This window comes from Natator depressus, chromosome 6 (genome assembly GCF_965152275.1).
Source record: "Natator depressus isolate rNatDep1 chromosome 6, rNatDep2.hap1, whole genome shotgun sequence".
NCBI classification, from domain to species: Eukaryota; Metazoa; Chordata; order Testudines; family Cheloniidae; genus Natator; species Natator depressus.
The window spans coordinates 107822287-107844795 of record NC_134239.1 but is presented as its reverse complement, the minus strand read 5'-3'; the positions used below and the strand labels follow the sequence as shown (position 1 = coordinate 107844795).

Sequence of the window (22509 nt, the reverse complement as noted above, 5' to 3'; positions counted from 1 at the left end):
TTTCACTGCTCACTGAAGCATATAAGAAAGAAGATCCATACAAGGAACACTCATTTGGGGGTAGGCCTTTAACACAAGGAGGGGTTGATCGGGGGCACAACTTGTTTCATTTTCCTGAAGGGGGAACTCAACTTTCAAAAAGTTTGGAAAACACAGTATGAGTGAACAGTCTGGTCCAAAAATGACGAGGCCTGAAATATCAGGAGAACCAGAACACTAAGAACTCTCTCCTCTACATGAACCAAGAAAGGAAAGGAAAAAAGAAAGTCTCTCTCCTATTTGTTCTGTGGCTTACTGTTGATGGAACTCATTGATGGAAAAATGTCTTGGGGAAACAAGGACACTTCCCTGTCATTCTCATTCATATAGAAGGATGGTTTCAAGAAATGGCAGACTACTATATGCACTGCAGGAATCACATTATAAACATACCTGAAGGAAGAATTTAAGGTAAGCTTACAACACCCCAGAGAACTGCTTCGGTGTCAGAGAAACAAAGTAGAACTGTGCTTATGCTCAAATAAATTGGTTAGTCTCTAAGGTGCCACAAGTACTCCTTTTCTTTTTACAGTAGAACTGTTAAGTGCTCATTCCAAGTGGGCACTGGATCAGCATGTTTGATGGGGTGCAGTAGCAGCTGTATAAAATACCTTTAAAATGTTGAAATCTTTTAACATTCTTTTGCTTCTACCCAGCTCACAAGTGAATTCTGTCTTGACTTACCATAAAGGCAACATAGTCAAGCAATAAACACACAAAGCTGTGATATCGCTCAAATCAGAAAGATTTGGCATTCACATGTTTAAAACTTAAAACTGAAGTTAGATATGAAGGATCTTCAAAATATAGAAGCTATAAGTTAGGGAGAGTATGAAAAGAAGAGGTCAGAAAACAAAAGTGATACTAGCAGAATTTTAAACTCTCTAGAACACATGCAAGCCCTAAAGAAAGAAGCACGGCACAGCCACCACCTGTTAATATTTGACCCAGAAAAAGACCCCATTCCCCAGTGTTGTCCGTTAATCTTTGGTTATGGCTCAAGGACCAGAAGGTGCTGGTTTGGGTTCAAATTCCAGGCCAACCTTCTAACAAAGTCTGCCTGAGAGTTCATGAGCAGCCTCAACATCTGGGGTCAGAACAAGAGTCCCAACTACAGGTCTCCTCATATCCCTTTCTTCGGGGCTTGACTTATTCCCCAAAATCAGAATAAATCAGCTCAGACTACTGGGTAATAACTATGAAAGGCTTTCCAGCAGGGAGTGGAAAGGGCACACCCTTTCCCTCTGGTAGCTTCCTTTGCACCAGTTTCCCCCTTTCTTTAAATCAGTGGTTCTCAACCAGGGGTCCAGGGCCCATTGGGGGGCCGCACGCAGGTTTCAGGGGGTCTGCCAAGCACTGCTAGCATTAACTTGCTGGGGCCCAGGGCAGAAAGCTGAAGCCCACCCCGGGAAGTTTGGGGCTCCAAGCCCCACCACCCGGGGCTGAAGCCGAAGTCTGAGCAACTTAGATTCACAGGCCCCCTGTGGCATGGGGCCTCGGGCACTTGCCCTGCTTGCTACCCCCTAACGCTGGCCCTGTTTTTTATATGCAGAAAAACAATTGTTAAGGCACTGACGGGCGTGGAATTTTTATAGCATGTTGCGGGGGGCCTCAGAAAGAAAAAGGTTGAGAACCCCTGCTTTAAATAACATCATGCACCTCAGCCATGTGATAGGCAGGAACTCACCAAACCCTTACATGCTGGAGCACCTTTACACTTTGTCTGAGACATACAACTTAGGCCTTGTCTATACGGAGGAGTTGTCCTGATATAAGCCATTAGTCGTCAGCAACAAGTGGAGCTGCAATGGTGCAAACTCCTATTGTAGACAGGATAAACTGCTATAAGTTACGATTTACACGAGTGCATTTTACAATAGGTTTCCCTGTTCACACGAGAGCTCTGGCTAGCTATTTTTTGGCTGAAATTGGAGCCAGTCGTCAGTGCAGACAATCTCTAGGGTTTCCTGCTTTCCTAGAAGGTTGGCCTGAAATTGTAAGCCAAGCCAAGACATTCCAGTCCAGGTGTTAGAGAGGGAGTACAGTTTAGAGGTTGAAGGAGTCAGGAGATATGATTTGTATTCCCAGCACTTCCATTAACTTGGCATCTTGGGCAAGTCATTTAACCTCATTTTTTCCACTAAATGTGAAGTAGCGATAACAACAATCCCACAGGGGTGCTGTGAGTCTTAATTCATTAACATCTTTAAAGTGCTCTGGGATTCTTGGTTGGGAGGAGCTAATGAAGTCCAAAGAACTATTAACTATGATGTATACAGAACTATTATTATCCATTGCGTTTACAGGAACAGCCCTTCTGGTCATTTTTCTTTCATGCAGACTGGAATAAATAGCAATATGCTACTACTCTGGATAACTCATACTTAACAATATTCCTATCCATATTTCTTCAGGGTTTCAAGTCTTGTTTTCAGATGCTTTGCAAACTGACCAGGATCCCATCTTTACAGTTGCCCGCACTAAAGCATGCATGAATGCAAGGCACTTTCATTTATTTCTTACTGTCTGCTGAAAAGTGATGAGATATTTAGTATTTAAAAAAAAAAAAAAAAAGCATTCTGCCAGTAAGTACACCAGACAAATAGATATGAATTTCAGCAACATAAGCAAATCTTCTGGCCTCTGCCAAGTCTAATGGACTAACACACAAATAATTCCGGTCTAGAAACCGCACTTGTCACTGTATACAGCAACTTGGACTGGAAGAACAAAACAAAAATCAAACTGCCTTCATCTTACACCTTTTGAACCCCACCAACCTATAAACAAATGTGTCTTCTCTCTAAGATGATGGTCGCATTGCAACATTCTGTATCCTGAGCTATGAGGGAAATGGTTTCACTTACAGCAGTAGATAGAAATGTAGATATAAATATATAGTCAGACAAGAATACAATGGGTATCACTCAGAGCTTGGCCTGTTGATGGTTTTTTCTTAATAAAAGCTCTCAGCAGCTAATACAAAGTACTGCCCTAAGTAGGACTTGGGTTGAGACAAACTGAAGGACACTTGATCTCTGAGTATCAGAGGGGTAGCCGTGTTAGTCTGGATCTGTAAAAGCGGCAAATAGCTAACTGAGGCTGGGGAACATGATGGTAATCATGGAGATAACACTGTATTATTAGGCGTAAGTATCCCTGTCAATGCATGAGTGTACTTCCTGGAAGCAATGCAATCCAAGGGGTTAGGGCAGTGACTCTCAACCTTTCCAGACTACTGCACCCCTTTCATGAGTCTGATTTGTCTTACGTCCCCCAAGTTTCACCTCACTTTAAAACTACTTGCTTACAAAATCAGATATAAAAATCCTCAAGTGTCACAAGACACTATTACAGAAAAATGGCTTACTTTCTCATTTTTAACATATAATTATAAAATAAATCAATTGGAATATAAATATTGTCCTTACATTTCAGTGTATAATATATAGAGCAGTATAAACAAGTACTGTCTGCATATGAAATTTTAGTTTGTACTGACTTCACTAGTGCTTTTTATGTAGCCTGTTGTAAAACTAGGCAAATATCTAGATGAGTTGATGTACCCCCGGAAGACCTCTGCGTGGGGTACACATATCCTGGTTGAGAACCACTAGGCTAGGGTACTTGGGTAGACATTCTGGCCTCATTAAAGTCAACGGAAGTTTCGCCACTGACTTCAGAGGAGCCAGGATTTCACACCTCAGTTCTCTTCCTAGCACTGGCAGTGACTTAAGTCACGTTCTCTGTCTCCATTTCTCCATCTCTGGAATACAGATGATACCCTCCTTTTTAAACTGCTTTGAGGGCTATGAATGAAAAGCTCTAGGTAAATGCTATTACTGTGTACTATTTTCTCTGTCAGTGCACTGAAAAAAAAACTGGGCCTCATACTGCAAGGTACTGAGCATCTCCCATGAGGCGATGAGTTCTCTCAACTCCCATGGACTCTCACTCATTTCGCTCAGCCTTCAAGATGCTCAGCATCTCACACAGGCGCTCCACACTGCATAGGATTGGGCCGTGTATCCCATAGTCACTTAGAGAGAAGGAACAAAGTGTATTACTCTTGCAGAGCCTCTAGCATCTGGTATTGCAGCTTCAGAGGAGGCAGTGCGTTCTCTCAGCCCGAGGGTAAAAGTGCAGCTGTTGCTATAAAGAGAGGGGGGTGGGGATGGGAATTATCAGTGGGGCAAATGGAATCGCAGTAAAGAGTGAGTGAAATCTTAAGGTGAATGAAATATGCTGAGTCATTGCCACAGACAGCTTACTTGGCCACACACAGCTATGCAAGCAGAGCGGAGGCTACCTGCCATAATAAAAAATATTCCACTGAAAGCTACAAAGGCTGGTTTTGATTAGCCAATCCAACTCCATACATAGCGTGACATGTAGATTCTACTCTACTCCCCAGCTGCCAGGATCATTTCACAATTCTTTATCTTTATGGACAACCTCACACACCATGATAAAGACTTGTACTCCTCACTCAGACTTGCAAGTATTCTACTAATCCACATCCACTGCAATGCACTTTTGAGTAAGCAAGGACAACTGACCAACTGCTACCTCACTTGAGTGCTTGTGTTTTGAAGCACAGAGGTCACTGTTAGTGTGTGGTCGCTCCAACAGTATATCTGGTAATGTTTGCAAATAAACTTGGCATCCAAGACAAATACTCAGTCTCCTGCCCCAAGTGTCACTCTTATATTTACCCCACTGTCAAGGGAAACGTGTCTCTCAAGTCTGTAGACTAAACACAGTCTGACTAGAACTTTGGAATGTGACCATACCTAAAACAGATGTTGTGTTAACCAAGGTTTCTCTGGTCTAGAATAAATTATGATTCTGGGCCAGAACTTCTGCCCATGTAATGGTGGTAGCTCCAGCAAAGTCAGTGGACCTGTGCCTATTCCCAGCAGCGAAGGCTCTGGCCTCTCATCTTTGCTGCCTTTCTGAGTTTGCTCTAGCACAGATGTAGGACCTGAAGAGACAAACAGCACCTCTTCCTACAGATATTTCCCAAATCTAGTCACATCTAATCTTTGTTTTATTGACTGGTTTGCGGTCTAGTAATGGTTTCACCAAGCAGTCTTAGTAGAGTTTCTAATTTTTTTTTACTTTAATGCTTCTGTAGCTGAGCTCATCATACAGCTGAAGAAATCGCTGGTTAATCTGCTGGATACAGAGAGCTTTGGAGTACAGCTTTCCTGCTCATCATCATCATCAAGCTAGCAAGAGTGCCTAGCTGCAGTATGCATGTGACCTTCTGTATTGTAGCACAGCAATAGACAGATTTTGCCTCTTTGTCAGCTTTTCTTAACAGCTTTTTCCACCAGGTTGAGCAGGCTTGGGATTTGAGCATGGTTACCTGAAATTCCCATGCCCGTTTATGCTGTAGGGATCTTCTTCCCTCAAAAGGACATGACATCTCTCCTCCCTTGCGTTGTTGTAGTACACAGGTATTGATTGGATTCTGATTTCATAAATTGTTTTCTTTCATGTGCAATTCCATGGTCGTTTCCCAGACAATCACAGATCTTAAATCCTCAGAGGTGCTGGGCACCCACAACACTCACTAGGCCTCATTTTGCAATACTCCTTCCCTCTACTGGATGCAGGATAGGAGCAGGGAAAGCTGACTTGAAGTCACCTTTTGCAACTCCCCAATTTTTGCCCATTACAATTTAGAGCAGCCTCATGGATGCTCTAACCTGGGTTGGCTTCCAGTGGCCCTCTATGAGCAGTTCTGCCAACAGAGATTAGCTAACACTCCCTTCCATGTCCCTCCTCCTCTGACATACCCCCTATGCTGGGGATAGGGAAATAGGGCTGGTATAGGGCCATTATCCTGGTTCTATGCTGGCTGGAGAGAATCCCCGTGTTAGGTTATTCTGCAGATGGCTGCCGTCAACATCCTCTTTATGCCACTGGAGCAGCATAAGGGTCCACATCGTAAAGGGCAATTGCGACCACTGACTTCAGTGGGTGCTTAGTCTCACTCTGAATCAGGCCCCAAGTTTGAGTTCTTTCCCCTTAAGTACAGCAGGATCTAGAATATATACTGGTCCAGACTGTCAGTTGTTGTAAAACATCATAGCACCACTGAAGGACTGAAATGATGGAGCTATATCAATTTACACCAGCCAAGAATCTGGCCCACAGTATTATTTGTTGGTGGAATTCCTGCTCCCCCTCATCTTCTCCCCACCCGCATCTCCACCCACATGCAGTCTCTCCGTATGCGTGCTGCACTCTCCTAGCTCGCTACACCACCTTTTCCCCTATTTTTTCATTTGAGTTTTTCTTTTGCTCCTTTTTACACTACCCCTCATAAGCAGATCATTCAACAAACGTGTAAATTGGGATTATGAGCTCCTGGTGTCGGAGTGTATTTGGAGTTGGGTGCAATGGGTCAGATCCTTAGCTGATAAAAATTAGAATAAAGTGACTTCAGTGGAGCTACTCTGATTTACAACAGCCAAGAATCTGGTTCAGTGAATTTATTACCCAGTGCTAGTGGCAGCAATATATATAAGACGCAAGAAAAATCTTTGATGTTTCATCTTTATGTTTTGACACATCTTTTTCCAGTCTGAGAATAGGTTTTTTTCTCCCTCTGGCATTGAGTATATATTACACACTGTCCTTCTTGCAGACTGCCCCTTGCAATCAGACTGCCCCCCATCCATATGGGGATGCGTCCAATGGCGCTATACTGCATTTTTACATGTCATAATGTTTCAGTACTCATTTGGCCTGGAGGGTTTGTTTCCCTTGCTCTAGTGTATGATTAAGGTTGGGATGTATGCTTTGTTTTCAAAGCACATATATTGATGCTGCAATAACTTGGCATAACTGGGACATGCATTTATCTATTCCCAAGAAGTGCTGTAACTGTTGTTTACACTCAAGTTTAGGCATAGATGTTATTGCCTGAAGCTTTTCATGGTGACAAGGTCACACGACAGAGTACATTTCATTCACCTGAAGCTAATTTTTCTAGGGTTAAACTGGACCTTTTTGACATTAGCCCTGCCTTGCTTTCTTATCAGAAAATGCTTTTGTCCACCATTTGCTACAACCACCATGTTATCACTGAAGACAAGAAATATCAACAAACATATCTTTAAACTTAAAAAACTGAACAAAGCCCTAACCCCCAAACATATTGCTCACCTTGTGTGAAAAATCATCTGCAGGAAGCTGTAAGGTCTGCATGCCAAGTTAAGTGTGCACTTATGAGAGAACACTTTATCTAATCTTATTTACTTGTAAATAACCTGTCACCTGACAGATTCTACACCAGATTCTACAATTTTAGGGACTTTCTACATTTTTTTCTGTTTTCTGCAATCTAACCTCGTCCTTTTAGACAGACATATATGTTTAGAGCCCGCTTAAAAAAAAAAAAGGTTCAGCACCCACAATTGAGCCACATTTTCAAAAGAACTCAACTATTCAACTCCAAATCAGTCACCTGAATATGATAACTAGTTTTCTAGAATGCTCAGCATCCAGCAGCTACTGCTGAGAACAATGACAGTACCTGGGTGCAGGGCACTTTTGAAAATCTGGCCACGCCCACTGAGGCGCCTAAACTGAAGTGTTAGGTGGACTTCTGGTCCTTAGATTTTCCCCCCCTCATGTTGAAGGGAAAAACAAAAAACAAAAAAAAACCCTCTTACTTGAATCTCGGATAACATGGTAACGAAGGCCAACTAGGAACCTGGACAGAAAGATGGATACTCTTGAACCTGAACACTGTGTTAATTGATACTCTGCTGCCCTGCTAAACCCACCCTTGTAAAAACAGTCTCCAGCCAAACAGCAGCAAGGGAGCAATTGCTAGAGCTGGTCAGAACATTTCTGCCTAAATTAAAATTAGTGGAAACATGCTGTTTTCTCAAAGCGGACAGGCTCCATGGAGATGGATCAGTTTCAACTAAGAGAGCAGGACTTTCTCACAGCCTAGCACCTGCTGGATAGGGTATGGGACATGGGAGACCCTGGTTCAAACCCTTGCTTCATCTGATTCAGAGTGATCTGGGATGAAAAACTCTGCTTGGAATCAGGCAAAGCAAGGATTTGAACTTTGGTTTCTCACAGGTCAGTGTCCTACCCACCAAGCTACACCCCTACCTCCCGCAATCAAAAAGCTCAGGTTTGGATCTGAAAATGGACATACAATCCCATTTTTGTGAAAACATTCAGGAGGATTCATTTTTGTTCCAATGCAGAATTAACAAAATCTTGACAGGTGCCACAAAAGAGAATCATCGTCCTCTGGTCAGCTCTAGTGATCGCCCTCATTGGGCTGCCATCTTCCTGGCATCCTGGGTACCCCCTTTAAACATTAACACCACTCAGCACAGCAGTCTGAGAATCACACTCAATTGGAGTCAAGGCACTTTGGAAAGGTTATTCTTCATGTTCCGTCCTCCTCTTCTCCCAAAGAGGAGAACTTTGCTTCCTTTTTCTTCTGCAGAGCAAGACTTTGCTCTCATTGTTGCCGAGACTGGAAGGAAATGGGGGGATTTTTACAGCTCCTTCATCCTGGGAATTCTTCCTCTTTTCTGCCCAGCCTTACCGCCTCTCCAGCGAGTGCAATGAGGATGGCCAATGTTTCTGTTTGTGTTTTAAACGGTTGTACATATCACCTGGTCTGGGTGCTATTTATACCTGGATATTTATCTGATAACTTTGCAATATCCAGTGGGTCAAATTTTGCTCTCATACGAGTGCTACACCCATTGACCGAAGAGATGAGCCAAATTCAGCCCTGCCACTAGCGGACAACTCCCCTTGACTTCAGTAGGAGACATGCCCTGTTACACGAGAGTGCAGTTTGGTCCAGAGTTTAGATCTAAGCTTGAACTCTCCAAGCCTGATGTGGCTGAAATCCTTCAGCGCTGCTCTGCTGTGCAGATCTTCACCAGTCTGTAGCTGTATGTGTCATTTTAAAGAGACAGTAACCCCATAATCATGGACTTTGGTAAGTAAGTCTTCTCAGTGGCCATCACAATGTGTTAAAATCAGGAGGGTCGCAGGTTTTTGTTTTTTGTTTTAACTGATTTTCCAGTGCTCCTGCCAGCTTCTCACCTCATTCATGAAATTTAGTATTTTAATCAAATAACAATCCACTTACTCTGCAAAGTACCTCATTTCTGTGTCTCTCAAAGCTCTTTACAAACATTAATGAAGCATCTCAATAACCCTATAAAACAGGTATCATTATTAGACCCTTCTGATAGCTGGGAGAACTGAGGCATGAGAGGTCAAGGTCACACAGGAAGTGAGTGGTAGCTTTGGGAATAGAACCCAAGAGCCCTGACTCCCAGTCCCATCTGCTACAATAACTAGACCACACTGCCTCCCTGTGCTGGGATTTGTTAGAGCACACAGTTTAGTAACACCTCATGTTTAAATGAGAGGGATGAGGGGCAGGTGATCTGGATTCGAATCTGGGTTCTGCCACAGGCTTGCATGTATGACTTAGGTTAAGTCCCCCCCCGAACCTCTGTGTTCCCACAAAGATAACACCTGTCTCAGAGGCGTATTGTGAGGCTTAATTCATTAATGTTTGTAAAGCATGCTGAGGCTTCATATGGAAGGTGCTATAGCAATACACAGAATATTATTATTATTGTTATTCCTTTTTGTCCATAACTACCATGTTTTTCTCTCCTCTCCTAGTCCATTAATGCAGTGCTCATGGGGCATGGTTTTGCCAGCTGGGAATACGTCTTTCAAAGTCTCTCATGGTGCCAAATTGTGAGGTCCTTATTCAGTTTTTGTTCAGGCAAATGCAAACACAATCACTCTTCTTATCAGAAGGGAGGAAAGCATGGATCTCCCAAGCTCTGGCTTTGGATTGGGCTCCATATTCCTACTCCCACTGAAGTCAAGAGGAGTCTAACATTGACTTTGAGAACAAGATGAGGAATATGGAATCCAATCCAACACACTGAAGTCAATAGAAAGATTCTCAGATCAGGCTGTTAGGCAGAAAGTTGTAGTGAAGCTACAAAGTACAGTATATATGTTTTATAGGTGTTGAAAACAGCAGATCCCACAGCAGGTGTACTTGGTCACACTGTACTGGAACAGGTGAGAGTGGGTAACTGGCCTCCCTTGAAGATGAATGGCTGGAGTTGGGGCTAGAGGGAGAGAAACTGACTACCTCTTGAAGAGAACACTATGCTAGTGGAAACCAGCACTCCATCCAAATGAAGATACCACCCTAAGTGAGAAGCAATGGGTAGTGGTTGTGTGTAGGGAAGTATCTTAATCACACCTTTTCAAACCTTTATTGAATTTTGATGCAAGGATGTGCAAAGGCAGATCAGGCTAAGGCTGGCTCATCCTTCCCCACTGGACACAGATTTTTTTATTTTTTAATAAAAGCATCACTGCATTGTGTAGATTAAGTTGCTTCATTCCTTTCAAGTAAGATATTAGGATTCAGGGTCTTGTTTTTAGTTAAAAGCCAGCATACATTTCCATACATCTCTGATAATACATATTAGTCTTGCAAGACTCAAGCCTGGATCTTGCCTGCACACAGAGTGTCAAATTTTGTTCATAGCAATTACAATAGGGATACTAGATAAATATTTTCCAAGGACCAGGTGGAGACCACGAGGACATAAAATTCAGGACCACTATAGCTGGAAGACTAGTAGAACCTATAGCAATCCTCCTGCCCACTGGAATCTCTATCCATTACAGTTATTAATATTATAGAAGCTCTCAGATGTCCCCATCAGGATTGGGGCCCCCTTGCATAAACACAGTATACATGGACATATTTACTAATATTTCGATCTCTAGGATAAGGTTACGTGCATCCCATTCACAGGAATTTTTTTACTCCCAAGTAAAAACATCCCTACCCAGCATACTCCCTCGGACCTTTATCACTGGGATAAAGTTTAAGAGAATCATTACAACATAGCAGGAACATTTTATTTCCATGAATATCTTAATCTCCAGCAAGTGTATTCAGAGTCATGTGTGCTCCAGGGATGTTCTCTCACATTACTTCTCCTCAGAAAAAACACAACTCCTTTTCGTCAAACATCTACTTTCTAAATCAATGAAACATGGGGCCAACTGTGGTATCAGTTCTTGAGAAAATATAATGTATGTAGCTGAAAACTTTCATTGATACAATAATCAGCTGTTTGAGGAAGGGAATTTAACATTCCCATGAGGAATTAACATTCTCTCAGCAGTTATAGGTTGGTAGCATGCCTGAATAACTTTACTGGCTGTCCAAAAGAAGGGTTTTTCATATTTTTAAATGTGATTTCAACATTCACATAATTAAATACAAAACACTGAACGGCCACATTTTGTGGGCCTTATTCAAGCAAAATTCATATAAATCTTTAGTGCATGTGGCACATAAATATCTTGCAACACCAGCTACAACAGTGCCATGCGAATGCCTGTTCTAACTTTCAGGTGACATTGTAATTAAGAAGTGGGCAGCATTATCTCCCATAAATGTAAAGAAACTTGTTTCGCTTACGATTTGCTTCTGGAAAGCCCACAGAACTTGGCCTTAAATTAGTCATAACATTAAAATTGAGATTTTAATCTCACAAGATGCAAGAGTGTCAGTGGAATGGTTCTCACGGCAACCATAAGTTGACCTGTTTGTGCCCATGAACCATTTTCTCTTACTGCCTCAGGAGATGCATAATGTGGCAGAGTTATATTTGCTATGGGAATTATAACTGGATTTTCTGACTCTGGTGTGCAATTAAAATCTTCAACCTGGACATTACATTTATGCCAGTTTTTTATTTTAAATTTCCCTATTTGTAAAGAAGGAATAAAAAGAAGGGCACTGGTTGGTCTGTTGGAAGGTTTAAGCCACTAAAGACTCTGAACAAAAGCACCATCTCAACTATAACTGGATTTGGTCCACTGACATTGAAATGTCAATTTTAAACTCCTGCTTGCAAAAATTCTTAATTGCTATTGGTTAAATATCTCACAAATGTTTTGTTCATGATGCTGCAACTGCAGTAAATTCAGTGCTGCAGGTTACATCAGTTTTTTGAGACACTGTCTGCCAAATGCTGCCCAAGAATAGCATCTGAATCTGCAAAACCCTTGACACCCTTTTTTAAACATTCTCCCCTGCCTCTTCTGTTTTAACACCATTTAACCTAAGCAGCTTTACTTCGTTAACTCCCTAAACTTCCTTCTCTTCTTGTCAGAAAAGAATAACTACCCCACTTTGTAAATTTTTTTCACTAGTCACTTCATCTTACCTGTGAAGTCACAATCCCTTGGATTCAGAACAATAAGTAGCTTTGGCTTTCCCTAACAATTATAATACCAGTGCCACTCACAAAAACTATATTCTTGCAAAGGCTGAAATGTTCCTTGAACTTCTCCTTTCCTCTCCCTTGATCATTAATATTGTCATTTTCTCTAGCAAGAAAAAGGTTAGGATCTAACTTTTCAAAAGTAACTACAGGATTTTAGTACTCCTAAATTTGGGGCCTAATTTAAGACACCTTAAAAGGGGGCCTGATTTTCAAAAGATGATTGTTCAGTATTTTTGAAAATTAGGCCCCTCTAAGATGCCCCACCCAAAAATTGATGCATCCACAGTAATTAGTCATTTTTGCAAAGTTAGGCCCTCATCCACCTAGAGCACTTGGCTTTATCTGGTCTGGAGATCTTTCTGCTATTCCTTTCTGAAGATGTATCTATCTGCCTCCACTTCAAATTTCAATATCATTTCCATTTTCATAGAGTAGGATGGAAGACAGACAAACAACTTTCTTTTATTTATTCTTTATTAAATTTATCCCAGTGGAGCTCCCAACCGGAGGTACCTGAAATGCTGGTAATAGGATGGGAAAAACTGCAGCCAACAAGTAAATCTAGGATTATTTACCACTGGAATTTGCTTTAGTCAAACAGTACTCAGAATGATTAATTTTTTTCTATTTTGAGGTATTTATATTTTTTATTTGGCAGTGATTAAAGCAGAAGGCAAGGAATCAGGACTCCTGGGTTCTATTCCAAATGTGCAACAAAACTCATGGGTGTAGCCTTCTGCAAGTCACTTAATCACTCTGTGCCTCAGTTTACCCATCTATAGAAGTGGCATCATAATATCTTCTTCAGAGAGTTATAAGGCTTTATTAATATTCCTGAGCACTTTGAGATCCTCAGATGAGAGGTGCTATATGCACACAAAATATAAATAGTCTATTTCTGTTTTGAAATGCATTATATCAATTTTTGAAAAACTGTACTTGCCGTATTCACAAACGGTTGACTTTGAAGAGACTAAAATTTCCCTTTTTTGTATTGTTACTAGTTTTACTCAGTGCATAGGGGACTAGAAAGTTCCCAGATGTGACGGTGAAGGTGCATTAGAAACAGACAGACACTAGTTCATTGGGGAGTATGCCAAGTAATACCCCAGGCTAATATACCTAAGGCAACAAGAGGAAAATCTATACTCGGTTTAACAAAGCTTTCTGTTGCTACAAAGACTGATCTAGATTGGACATAACAAAAGTACAGTACATTCTTGGCAAAAAGCACAGCAATCTTCTCTTAACATTATCCACAACAACCTATCACAGTGAGGTGGGGAGATCAGTGAGAGGTTGAGAAAATCCAGCTCGTGAGAAAATTTACTTCATTTTACGTATAAAAAAATGCATGTTATGCTATTGAGTCTATGCAGACTATAAAAGTAATTAGTAAAGACAAGGGACCAGATCCTCAGCTGATGTCAGGAGGTAAAGGTCCAATGACTTCACAAACTGACGACCTGGCTGTGTAAGTTTCTGTAACCCTCAGTTAAAAAGAAATAAAAGTTTGCTTAGGGGGTAATGCCCTGTCCCAATGTCAGGAAAAAAACTGCCCTTGGCTAGAACATGGAATTATGAAATTCCCAATGGACTTTAGCTCCTTTGTTTCCTCTGAGGTTCAACTCTTGGCTCATCCACCCACTCATCCACATTGGTTATATTTACCAAGTGCCTTTCATCCCAAAGTGCTTTACAAATAAGTGTTTTATAAACAGCGCACCAGGGTTGCTTTCTTCATCCAGTCCAGAAGTGAGATGCTTCTGCAGAGAAGTCCAGCAGTTGTTTAAGAGTACCCAGCACTACCCAACCATTCGCCAGGAAGTGAAGGTCACTATAGCAAATTGAAACTCCAGGGGAAACTTGGGTAGACAGAACGCGATCACTCTACAGTATCTGGAATTTGTCCAAGACACCATGGCTGTGCACCTCTTTCTCAGAGATTTTTTTGGGTTCCTTAGGGCCAATATCTAGTCAGAAAGTAGGTGTAAACTTGCACGTGCACAAATGAAAACCTATTTTGCATGTGCTCAATTGTATATGCATGCACAAATGGAAGCTTTGCTTGCACTTGGCTAGACAGACACCGATCTGTAGACAAATCCGAGATTTAAACTGGATGTATGTTTTTGTATGTGAGCACATGCAAGAGAGCACCTACTTTGTTAACAGAAGTCAGGCCCTGAGTGAGCACAAGTGACCATGACTTCAGTTCTATATTTTATCCAAAAAGATGGCACCTCCCGCAGCACAGTGCCTTTAACACCATGTTGAGTCTTTAATTCAGGGAACAGCACCACCTACTGAATCATCAACTCCATATCTTATAGGCATAGGTGCTCCATCTAAATACTGAACTAGGCCAATCCTGTATTAATAATATGTTTTAAACACTTGGGTGCAATATAAAGAACTACTAAATCAAATAATGACATAGTAGACTGTGTGCCTGTTTGCAATTTAACTTACTGCCAACAATTGGCTAAATCAAGATTTGTGAGCATCTCTTGACAATCCTATGACAACTGCAGTTACACAGCATCACAAAGTGTTCCAGTAAAATCTTTTCACTGAGGCAGTATCCTACAGCATTTCATAAGCAGTAGAAGTTCTAGTCCCTGTTAGCCTGTATTTCTTCATCATTTATGGCTAGATTCTAGACATATGGTGTTTTTTTAATTATTATTTCTTCCAGTTGCTCATTTCTACTACTTGTCAGCATCAAGATGTGTACTCACGCACACGTACGTCATCTGGCAAAGCACAGATTAACAAAATGGAATCAATATTTTGTCTGACGTTAAAAAAGTTTAATAGAAAAAATAATCAGGTACTGAATGTGTATTGTGAATGCAAAGCCAATCTCCTTCACGTCCAGTTACATACTTAAACCATCTTTTTCTACCTCTAAATAAATCAAAGGGATTTTTTTCATTATATTATATTATAGCAATGGCATATAGAACAGAAAATATACCAAGAGATTACCCCGATGTTGTCATAATACTATCACCATTTTTATCTGGCCAATATTATAGTGTGACCTACAAGAAACAGTGAATAAACCTAAAACAAAGTGAAAGACCCCCTGAAGATCAGAAATTTTCATAGAGTACAGTTTCAATGCAGGTGAAAACATCAATCGTGTTAGAATGTCTATTCATTTTGTTTCAGCTATCTTCAAAAACCTGTTATGGTTTAAATAGATCTTGAAGCTGCATAGGGAGAGTGTTATATTGGGGGGGGGACCCAGTATTGAGCAGCACTAATATTAAATAAAAATATGCTAATTTTGTACTTTAACAAGCAAAGCTGTTCAAATGTTTGCAAACAAAAACCCAACCCAACCCCAATCTAACCATATGAATCACATTTAGAAATATCATATGAAATTCTACAGCTACAGGATTATGAAAAACAGGCATGTAGACTGTGCTGCAGCACAAAAATCTAATCCTAGCTATGATATAAGCATCAATATTTTTCCCTTAATTATCATAATCCGTATTCTTTAGAGAAGAAGCATCTGTCAGGTCTCAGGAACCAAAAATAGCAAAGACCCTTTTCAGCAGAACACTTTCTGTTTTATAACTCTATACTGTACTTGCACACATTTTATAGTCATGTAGCCAGAAGCTGCAAGATATAATCAATTATCCAGTTTTACTCTCCGTCATGCAGTTAGCTATCATTTACCTGCAGCTCATTCTTCTACACACTTCTCCCAATACACAGGGTAGAGATTTTAAAATGCAAGAAAGATTTACATTTTGGAGAACTAACTATGGAGCCGTCTGACATTACACAGCAAAAACCTTGTGAGAACAAAAACCAAGCACACTGATGTATAAAATAGAGAGCCTACCTGAATTCTTCATATGCATACATGGCCTAGTAACTAGACAAATTCTCTGAAATTTAAAATAATCTTCTTAACATGCAGGAGAACCATTTAGTTTGTCAAACTGCAGCAAAATGCATAATTAAGAAGCAGTATATTTGAAATACTCTGAAGAGAAAGGGTATGCAGATACTGGCCTGCAGCCTACAGCTCAGCCAGCTGCTGACAAGCAGCAGCTAACAGGGAAAGGCATAGAGTACCATGTGATCATTCCAGCAAGTCTGATTAATGCAGTATACTCCAAGAATAAAAGGCGGATATCTTTATTATTCAAGCCAAATAAGTCAAATACTTTACATGACAAACTCAATGGTTAAATTATGGTTCATATTTTACATCAAAAATAAATTCAAATAGAGGAGAAGGAGGAAACAGACCAGAAATATGGTATTACTGTTACAAACTGATAGATTAATTAGGCCTATCTAAACACACTCCCTTACCTTGCACTGATACTTTAATATCATGTAGTGTTTTTATTCACATGAACTGTCAATGTTGCAAAAGATTACAACTACGATCCACCCCTTCCATGGAAGCCAAAACACATTAAAGTAGTTTAGCGACAAGAAATCATCACCTACTGTAGATTAATCCTGACCAATTTAACTCCCCATTTCTTTGCTATCACTTTCAATCTGCCCCAATACATGTGGCTCTTAGGAATTCAGGGGGTTAATGCTAATAAATCACATCAGTGCAACTGAATGAAGAGGGATGAAAGCCAAATAGCCACATTTCCAAATAAAAAGAAAGAAAATAACAATGAGATAACTGAAGAATTTCACAAATTGTGGCATGTAACTGAAGATGCTTCAGCTGCCTAGCAACAGAGCAATGCAATCTCCGAAGCAACATGAAAAGTTCTATGGCAAAGGAGACAGGGGTTCAACCAAATGGGAAGCTTCTTTAAAATGTGAATAAAACGGGTTTCCTTGCATGCCTCATGATTAAAATGTGGCTCAAACAGCACAAGGGTAGGAAGTTGCCAAAGCATAAGTGGTATATGACAAGAATCACAACAAAACAGAAGATACCTCAAGCTCAGGTTACAAAGGCCAAAAGTTACATGTACTGTATGTAGATAAGGAAACAAACATCAGGATGCTGGAGTAAGACAGACACCAGAGCAACATTCCTAGAATACTTCAAAAGGCAAAGCATATGTTCTTCCGAAACAATCTGGAGAGGCTTTAGAGACCTTGTGTTTTATAAACATGGCAGAAAAAAAAACGAGAGAGAGAGAGAAATCCATAGAAGTCTGTGTTCCCTGAACATCAAGCCTCAATGGGCATTTTGGGTATGCAAGAAATGCAGGATCAGGCCCTAAAATAGCTATTTGTTTAGGTAAAGCATGCACCTTGTTCTCAAGGACGTTTCATTGAGGATTCCAACAATCCTAACTCTGAACCCGGGAAGCGTGCTTGAGAGCAGAGAGGCTGGAATGAGAGGAAAAGACAAGAGAAAGAAATGACACTGGAGACTTATAGAAAATCTGCATTAAATTCATTTGGGGCAAGAGCATTTTTTGCACAGAAAGGATGCTGGATTTTGTTTGCATTGCCTCATTTGTTTAAAAGGGAATAAGTTATTAAAATGGGAATAAATGTATATTGTAGTAACAGAAAAACATACCTGGCCAAATTTTGCCCTTGGTTTCACCATCTGATGTCTGATGTAAATGAAGGGTGAATTTGGCCATCAAAGTATTTCTTATCCTCAAAAATAAACATTAAGATGGAGAGGTGAAATGAAAAGTAGGTGTTTCTGAGTATCCTACTTAGAAAAAAAGAAGAGCTCCACGTTATCAGAGGAAAGGGGAACAAAGACATCAGAAAACCACCTTGCTTCTTCATGGTAGGGTCCAGGGAAAGTATATGAGATTCCTAGACACTGAGGGTGAAATCCTAACCCCAGTGAAGTTAACGGAAGTTTTGCCACTGACTTCACTAAGACCAGGATTTCACCTTGAAAGTCAGGATTAAGACTGGAGATCCCACAGTGATGAGGGAAGAAAATGTGAAGCACTCTCTTCTATTTTGGCCCAACCCTCCTTTTGGCCCAACCCTGATCTGAAGACCGTGGCTAAGCTCCCACCGTGTTGGCCTCTGTGTGCAACACTGGGATTTCTAATGCCAGCTTTAAAATATTATATTAATAAAATACTGTTTAAAAACAAATCCATTCACCTTGCATTTGAATTCACTAAATCACTGCCATGCTTTCTGATTGTTGCAACTCCTTAGGAGCTAAAGAAACAGTCTACTGTTCAAGCCCTGACACCCTCATCAATGGCCACTCTGTGAAGGCTGGAGAAAGTCTCAAAAAAGGTAAACACGCTCCAGAAAGCTTTTACATTTAGTAAAGGTCAATTGCTGAAAGTTCTTATTGAGATAACTTTTAAAACTTAATTTTTATCCAGTGTTTTCTCAGTGGCTTGTAGTGTCACATACCGCTCAAGCATGGTTCTCAGCCTACAAGGAAATTAATGGTGTAATTTCTTGACATTAAATTAATTAAGACTCCCACTAGATTGTACAATCTAGAGCATGATGTCACAGTGTCCACATGAATGAAGATCAGCATAAGATTTCCTGACAGAACTTGTATGACTTAAGTGTCTAGTGAAGACATAAGGGGGCAAAGAAATGCCAGAGCCTTATTGATCTACTGCCATCATGGTCATAGAGCATTTTAAACCTGAATGGAATAATCCTGCCAGAGACCTTCTAGTTAAATTGGAAGACCCTGCAAAATCATGTAGCACGTCATAAAGATGGAATAAAGAAGCAAGCACTGCAACTTCTCACATACTGAGTACGGGCATTTAACACTGGCTTTAACGTGTCAAAAAGGAGACAATTAGAGTCCTGTACATCAGAATCAGCAAAAGACAAAGAATCGCTCAATGACAAGGTCATTCATTCTCTGCTTGGATACCCAGCTCAATCACTTGGGGAAAAAGACCCACGTTGCACCAAAAATTGCTATTATGTTATGGAACAGAAACATATAAACTAGAACATAAGTGTATGTCAGCAACTGGACAGTAAAGTAACGGAAAATCCAGCCTTTCAGTTTCCACCTTCCAATCTGACCCAGGTTAAAGCCGTGCTAGTTACTATAATTTATTACCATTTGACAGCAGTTCAGTGGCTTATATAAAATGAGTTGGTGGTTTCAGTCTAGTTCCTACTAGACAGGTGTCCATGTGACAAAAATGGTCATCCCTGTTAGAAATCTTAGCAGAGGAGAAAATGACTGAAGGGGCTTTGAAATATGACAATCCAGAACAGGGCTGAGGCATGTTGCCAGAGGCTGTGGGTGAACTTCTCCCCCAGTGCTTAAATGGGACTCGAGTTGTATGTAGGCCTTATGTTAACCCTCTACACCAGTGGTGGGCAATCTTTTTGGCCAGAGGGCCACATCGGGATTGCAAAACTATATGGGGGGCCAGGTAGGGAAGGCTGTGCCTCCTTAAACAGCCTGGCCCCCGCCCCCTATCCGCCCCCTCCCACTTCCCGTCCCCTGGCTGCCCCCCTCAGAACTCCTCACCCATCCAACTCCCCCTTCTCCCTGTCCCCTGACTGCCCCGACCGCATCCACACCCCCGCCCCCTAACAGGCCCCCCAGGACTCCCATGCCTATCCAACCCCCCCAATTCCCGTTTCCTGACAGCCCCCCCCAGAACCTCCGCCTCACCCAACCACCCCCTGCTCCCAGTCCCCTGACTGGGAGCCGGACCCCCGCTCCCTGCCCCCTTACCATGCCAGAGCCAGTCACGCCACCGTGCTGCCTGGCAGGAGTGGGGGGCCAGAGCACTGGCGATGCGGCATGCTGAGGCTGCGGGGGAAGGGGGAACAGCAGGGGGAGGGGCCGGGGGCTAGCCTCCCCGGCTGGGAGCTCAAGGGCCCGGCAGGACGGTCCTGTGGGTCGGATGTGGCATGCGGGCCGTAGTTTGCCCACCTCTGCTCTACAGAGAGTTCAGTTTCATTTAGTGGAAGAGCATGCACTCTCTCTGTCTGTCCAGAACTCACTCTGTTGACTCCAGTTTCCAGTGATGCCTTATCCATCCAGATGCTCAATGGTACCATCTGATCACACAAGACTGAAACATTTGAATAAAGTGCTTGTTTACCTTGGCAAGGGGAAAGACGTTCACTATGTTTGCATTTGTCATTGGACTGTGTTATAATTTTGGTGATGTGGATTTGACCTCTTTGAAAAAGGAACTCAATGGAATGATCCAGAATTAATTTCAGTTGGAGAGGAGGCAAAAACAGAGTGGAAATGGAGAAGGAAAATAAAGACAAGGCAGCACATTGAGCAGTATGGATACATTTGATCAGCCCTATCTTTTCTGCACAGTGGTAGGTATGGAGATCATAGACAGCAGCCAAGGATATTGCTTAAATATCTCCTTCAGTAGAGTTTTCTTTGAATTCAATGGTCTTTGTTGGGTTTAGCAAAATAAGATTTGAAAGTGTCTAGTGGAGTGGGGGAGGGAAAGGTTACCTTAGATTATTCTAGTATTGGGAGAATCCCTGAAACAATTCCAAGAGACTTTAGTGAACAATGGCATTTACGGCATCTGTGGTGACAGTATTGACGCAACAGCATGGTACTAGTATCACTGGCAATCATCAAACCTCCAGATACTGAAGTAGAAAAAAAAATGAATCACATGTTCCATTTTCAGCTATAGTACTTATAACATGTTTTGTCATGAGATAGTGACATGGTGTGATGAGACAAGAAAACTATTCTTGTTCATTTCAATAACTCTCTTGACTGAGAAATTCCTCACTTCCTTCATTCTGTGGTATTTATTTTGACCAGCATGGAGGTTATTCTGGCAAAAGAAGCTTGAATCTGTGTGTGGGGAGAAAAATACTCTGATGGCAAAAGGTTACAAACACACAGGACCCAATTCCATCACCTGCACAACCCCAGGAGGGGTTGCATGAGTATGTCTGGCAACAGATTTCCCCCCCCACATACTCTTTAATACTGTTAATATCCAATGTAAATACAATTGGTTTGTGAAAAAGCTAGCGTAGCAGTAATGCATTAATGAGCATGTTTCCCCTTCCTCCAGCTCGCCTGTCCCATACAGGCACTTCTGATGACGCTTTAAAAGTATGCCAGATCAGGGACATTTGCACAACAAAAACCTGCCCTCAACCCTCTCTGATTTTGTCTGAACATCAGCTGCTTCACTCCCTGCAATCCATCTAGTGCCTACGGATGACCAGGGGAGTGGACGTCCTGAGATCAGTCCCAAGCTTGTGCTCCTCTGCGGCCAGTCTTGCTGCTTAGGCAGCGCTCCCATTTTCTTTAATGGGTGCTCTGTACAGGATCCAAGGTGCTGATGAGCACATAGCAGCAACTCATCACAGCATTGAAATGGAAATGCTTCCAACACAACCATTTGCTTTGCTTTAATACTTCAAGGAGGGTGGGGAGACCAGGTAGAGTGGACACAATTCCTAATGTCTTTCTAACCACTGGGGTTAAGTGGTATCAGATTCTGCAATAACACAGAACTGATTCAATTCTAATTAATCAATCAATTAAAACAAAGTTGATTACAAAATTACATTCTTTATCATTTTCATTGGGGTTATGCTCAAAGAACCTATTTGGGTTTTGGAGCCCCATTGTGTTGGGTGCTGTATAAATATATAGCAGACATTTCCTGCCCCAAAGAGCCGACAGTTTAAATAGACAAGACATGGCAAAACAGTAATAGAGAAAAAGCACTTGCTCTGAATGTCAAAAGTAATGAGAGGTTTCAGAGTAGCAGCCGTGTTAGTCTGTAGCCACAAAAAGAAAAGGAGTACTTGTGGCACCTTAGAGACTAACAAATTTATCTGAGCATAAGCTTTCGTGAACTACAGCTCACTTCAACAGAAACCAATGCATTCACATTATTGCCTAACCAAAAATTAACAAGATTCACTGTTTTCAGACACGTTGTTTGAAACACTACTGTATATGATCAAAACCTTCAAAATATATGCCTGACCTGAATTTTTGCCTATGTACAGAAAATTATTTAATGTACTATAAAATCCATACCAAGGAAAGGTACAGGACAGCATGAATTTGAAATCAAAGGCAGTAAGGTATTATTTGTTCCTAGATAAAAAATGGTAAACCACAACTTTTTTAATACAACAAAGTTTAATTTGACTCATACAGCATAAAAATTGCCCT

At 41.3% G+C, this 22509-nt stretch overlaps 1 protein-coding gene across 4 annotated transcripts in view; it reads right to left on the bottom strand.

Annotated features, from left to right (window-relative positions):
• EVL (Enah/Vasp-like) overlaps nt 1-22509 on the bottom strand; it is a 215819-nt gene that overhangs the window by 171012 nt on the left and 22298 nt on the right. Inside the window, exon 1 of one of the 4 annotated variants that reach the window (XM_074956231.1) lies at nt 16255-16462. The exons of 2 other annotated variants lie outside the window; for them this stretch is intronic. In XM_074956231.1, coding sequence (XP_074812332.1) covers nt 16255-16277 — 23 coding nt within the window. In that variant the 5' untranslated portion in view covers nt 16278-16462. Of the gene's footprint in view, nt 1-16254; nt 16463-22509 lie in introns of those variants that run through there. One more of the 4 variants, XM_074956228.1, reaches the window with a different exon arrangement.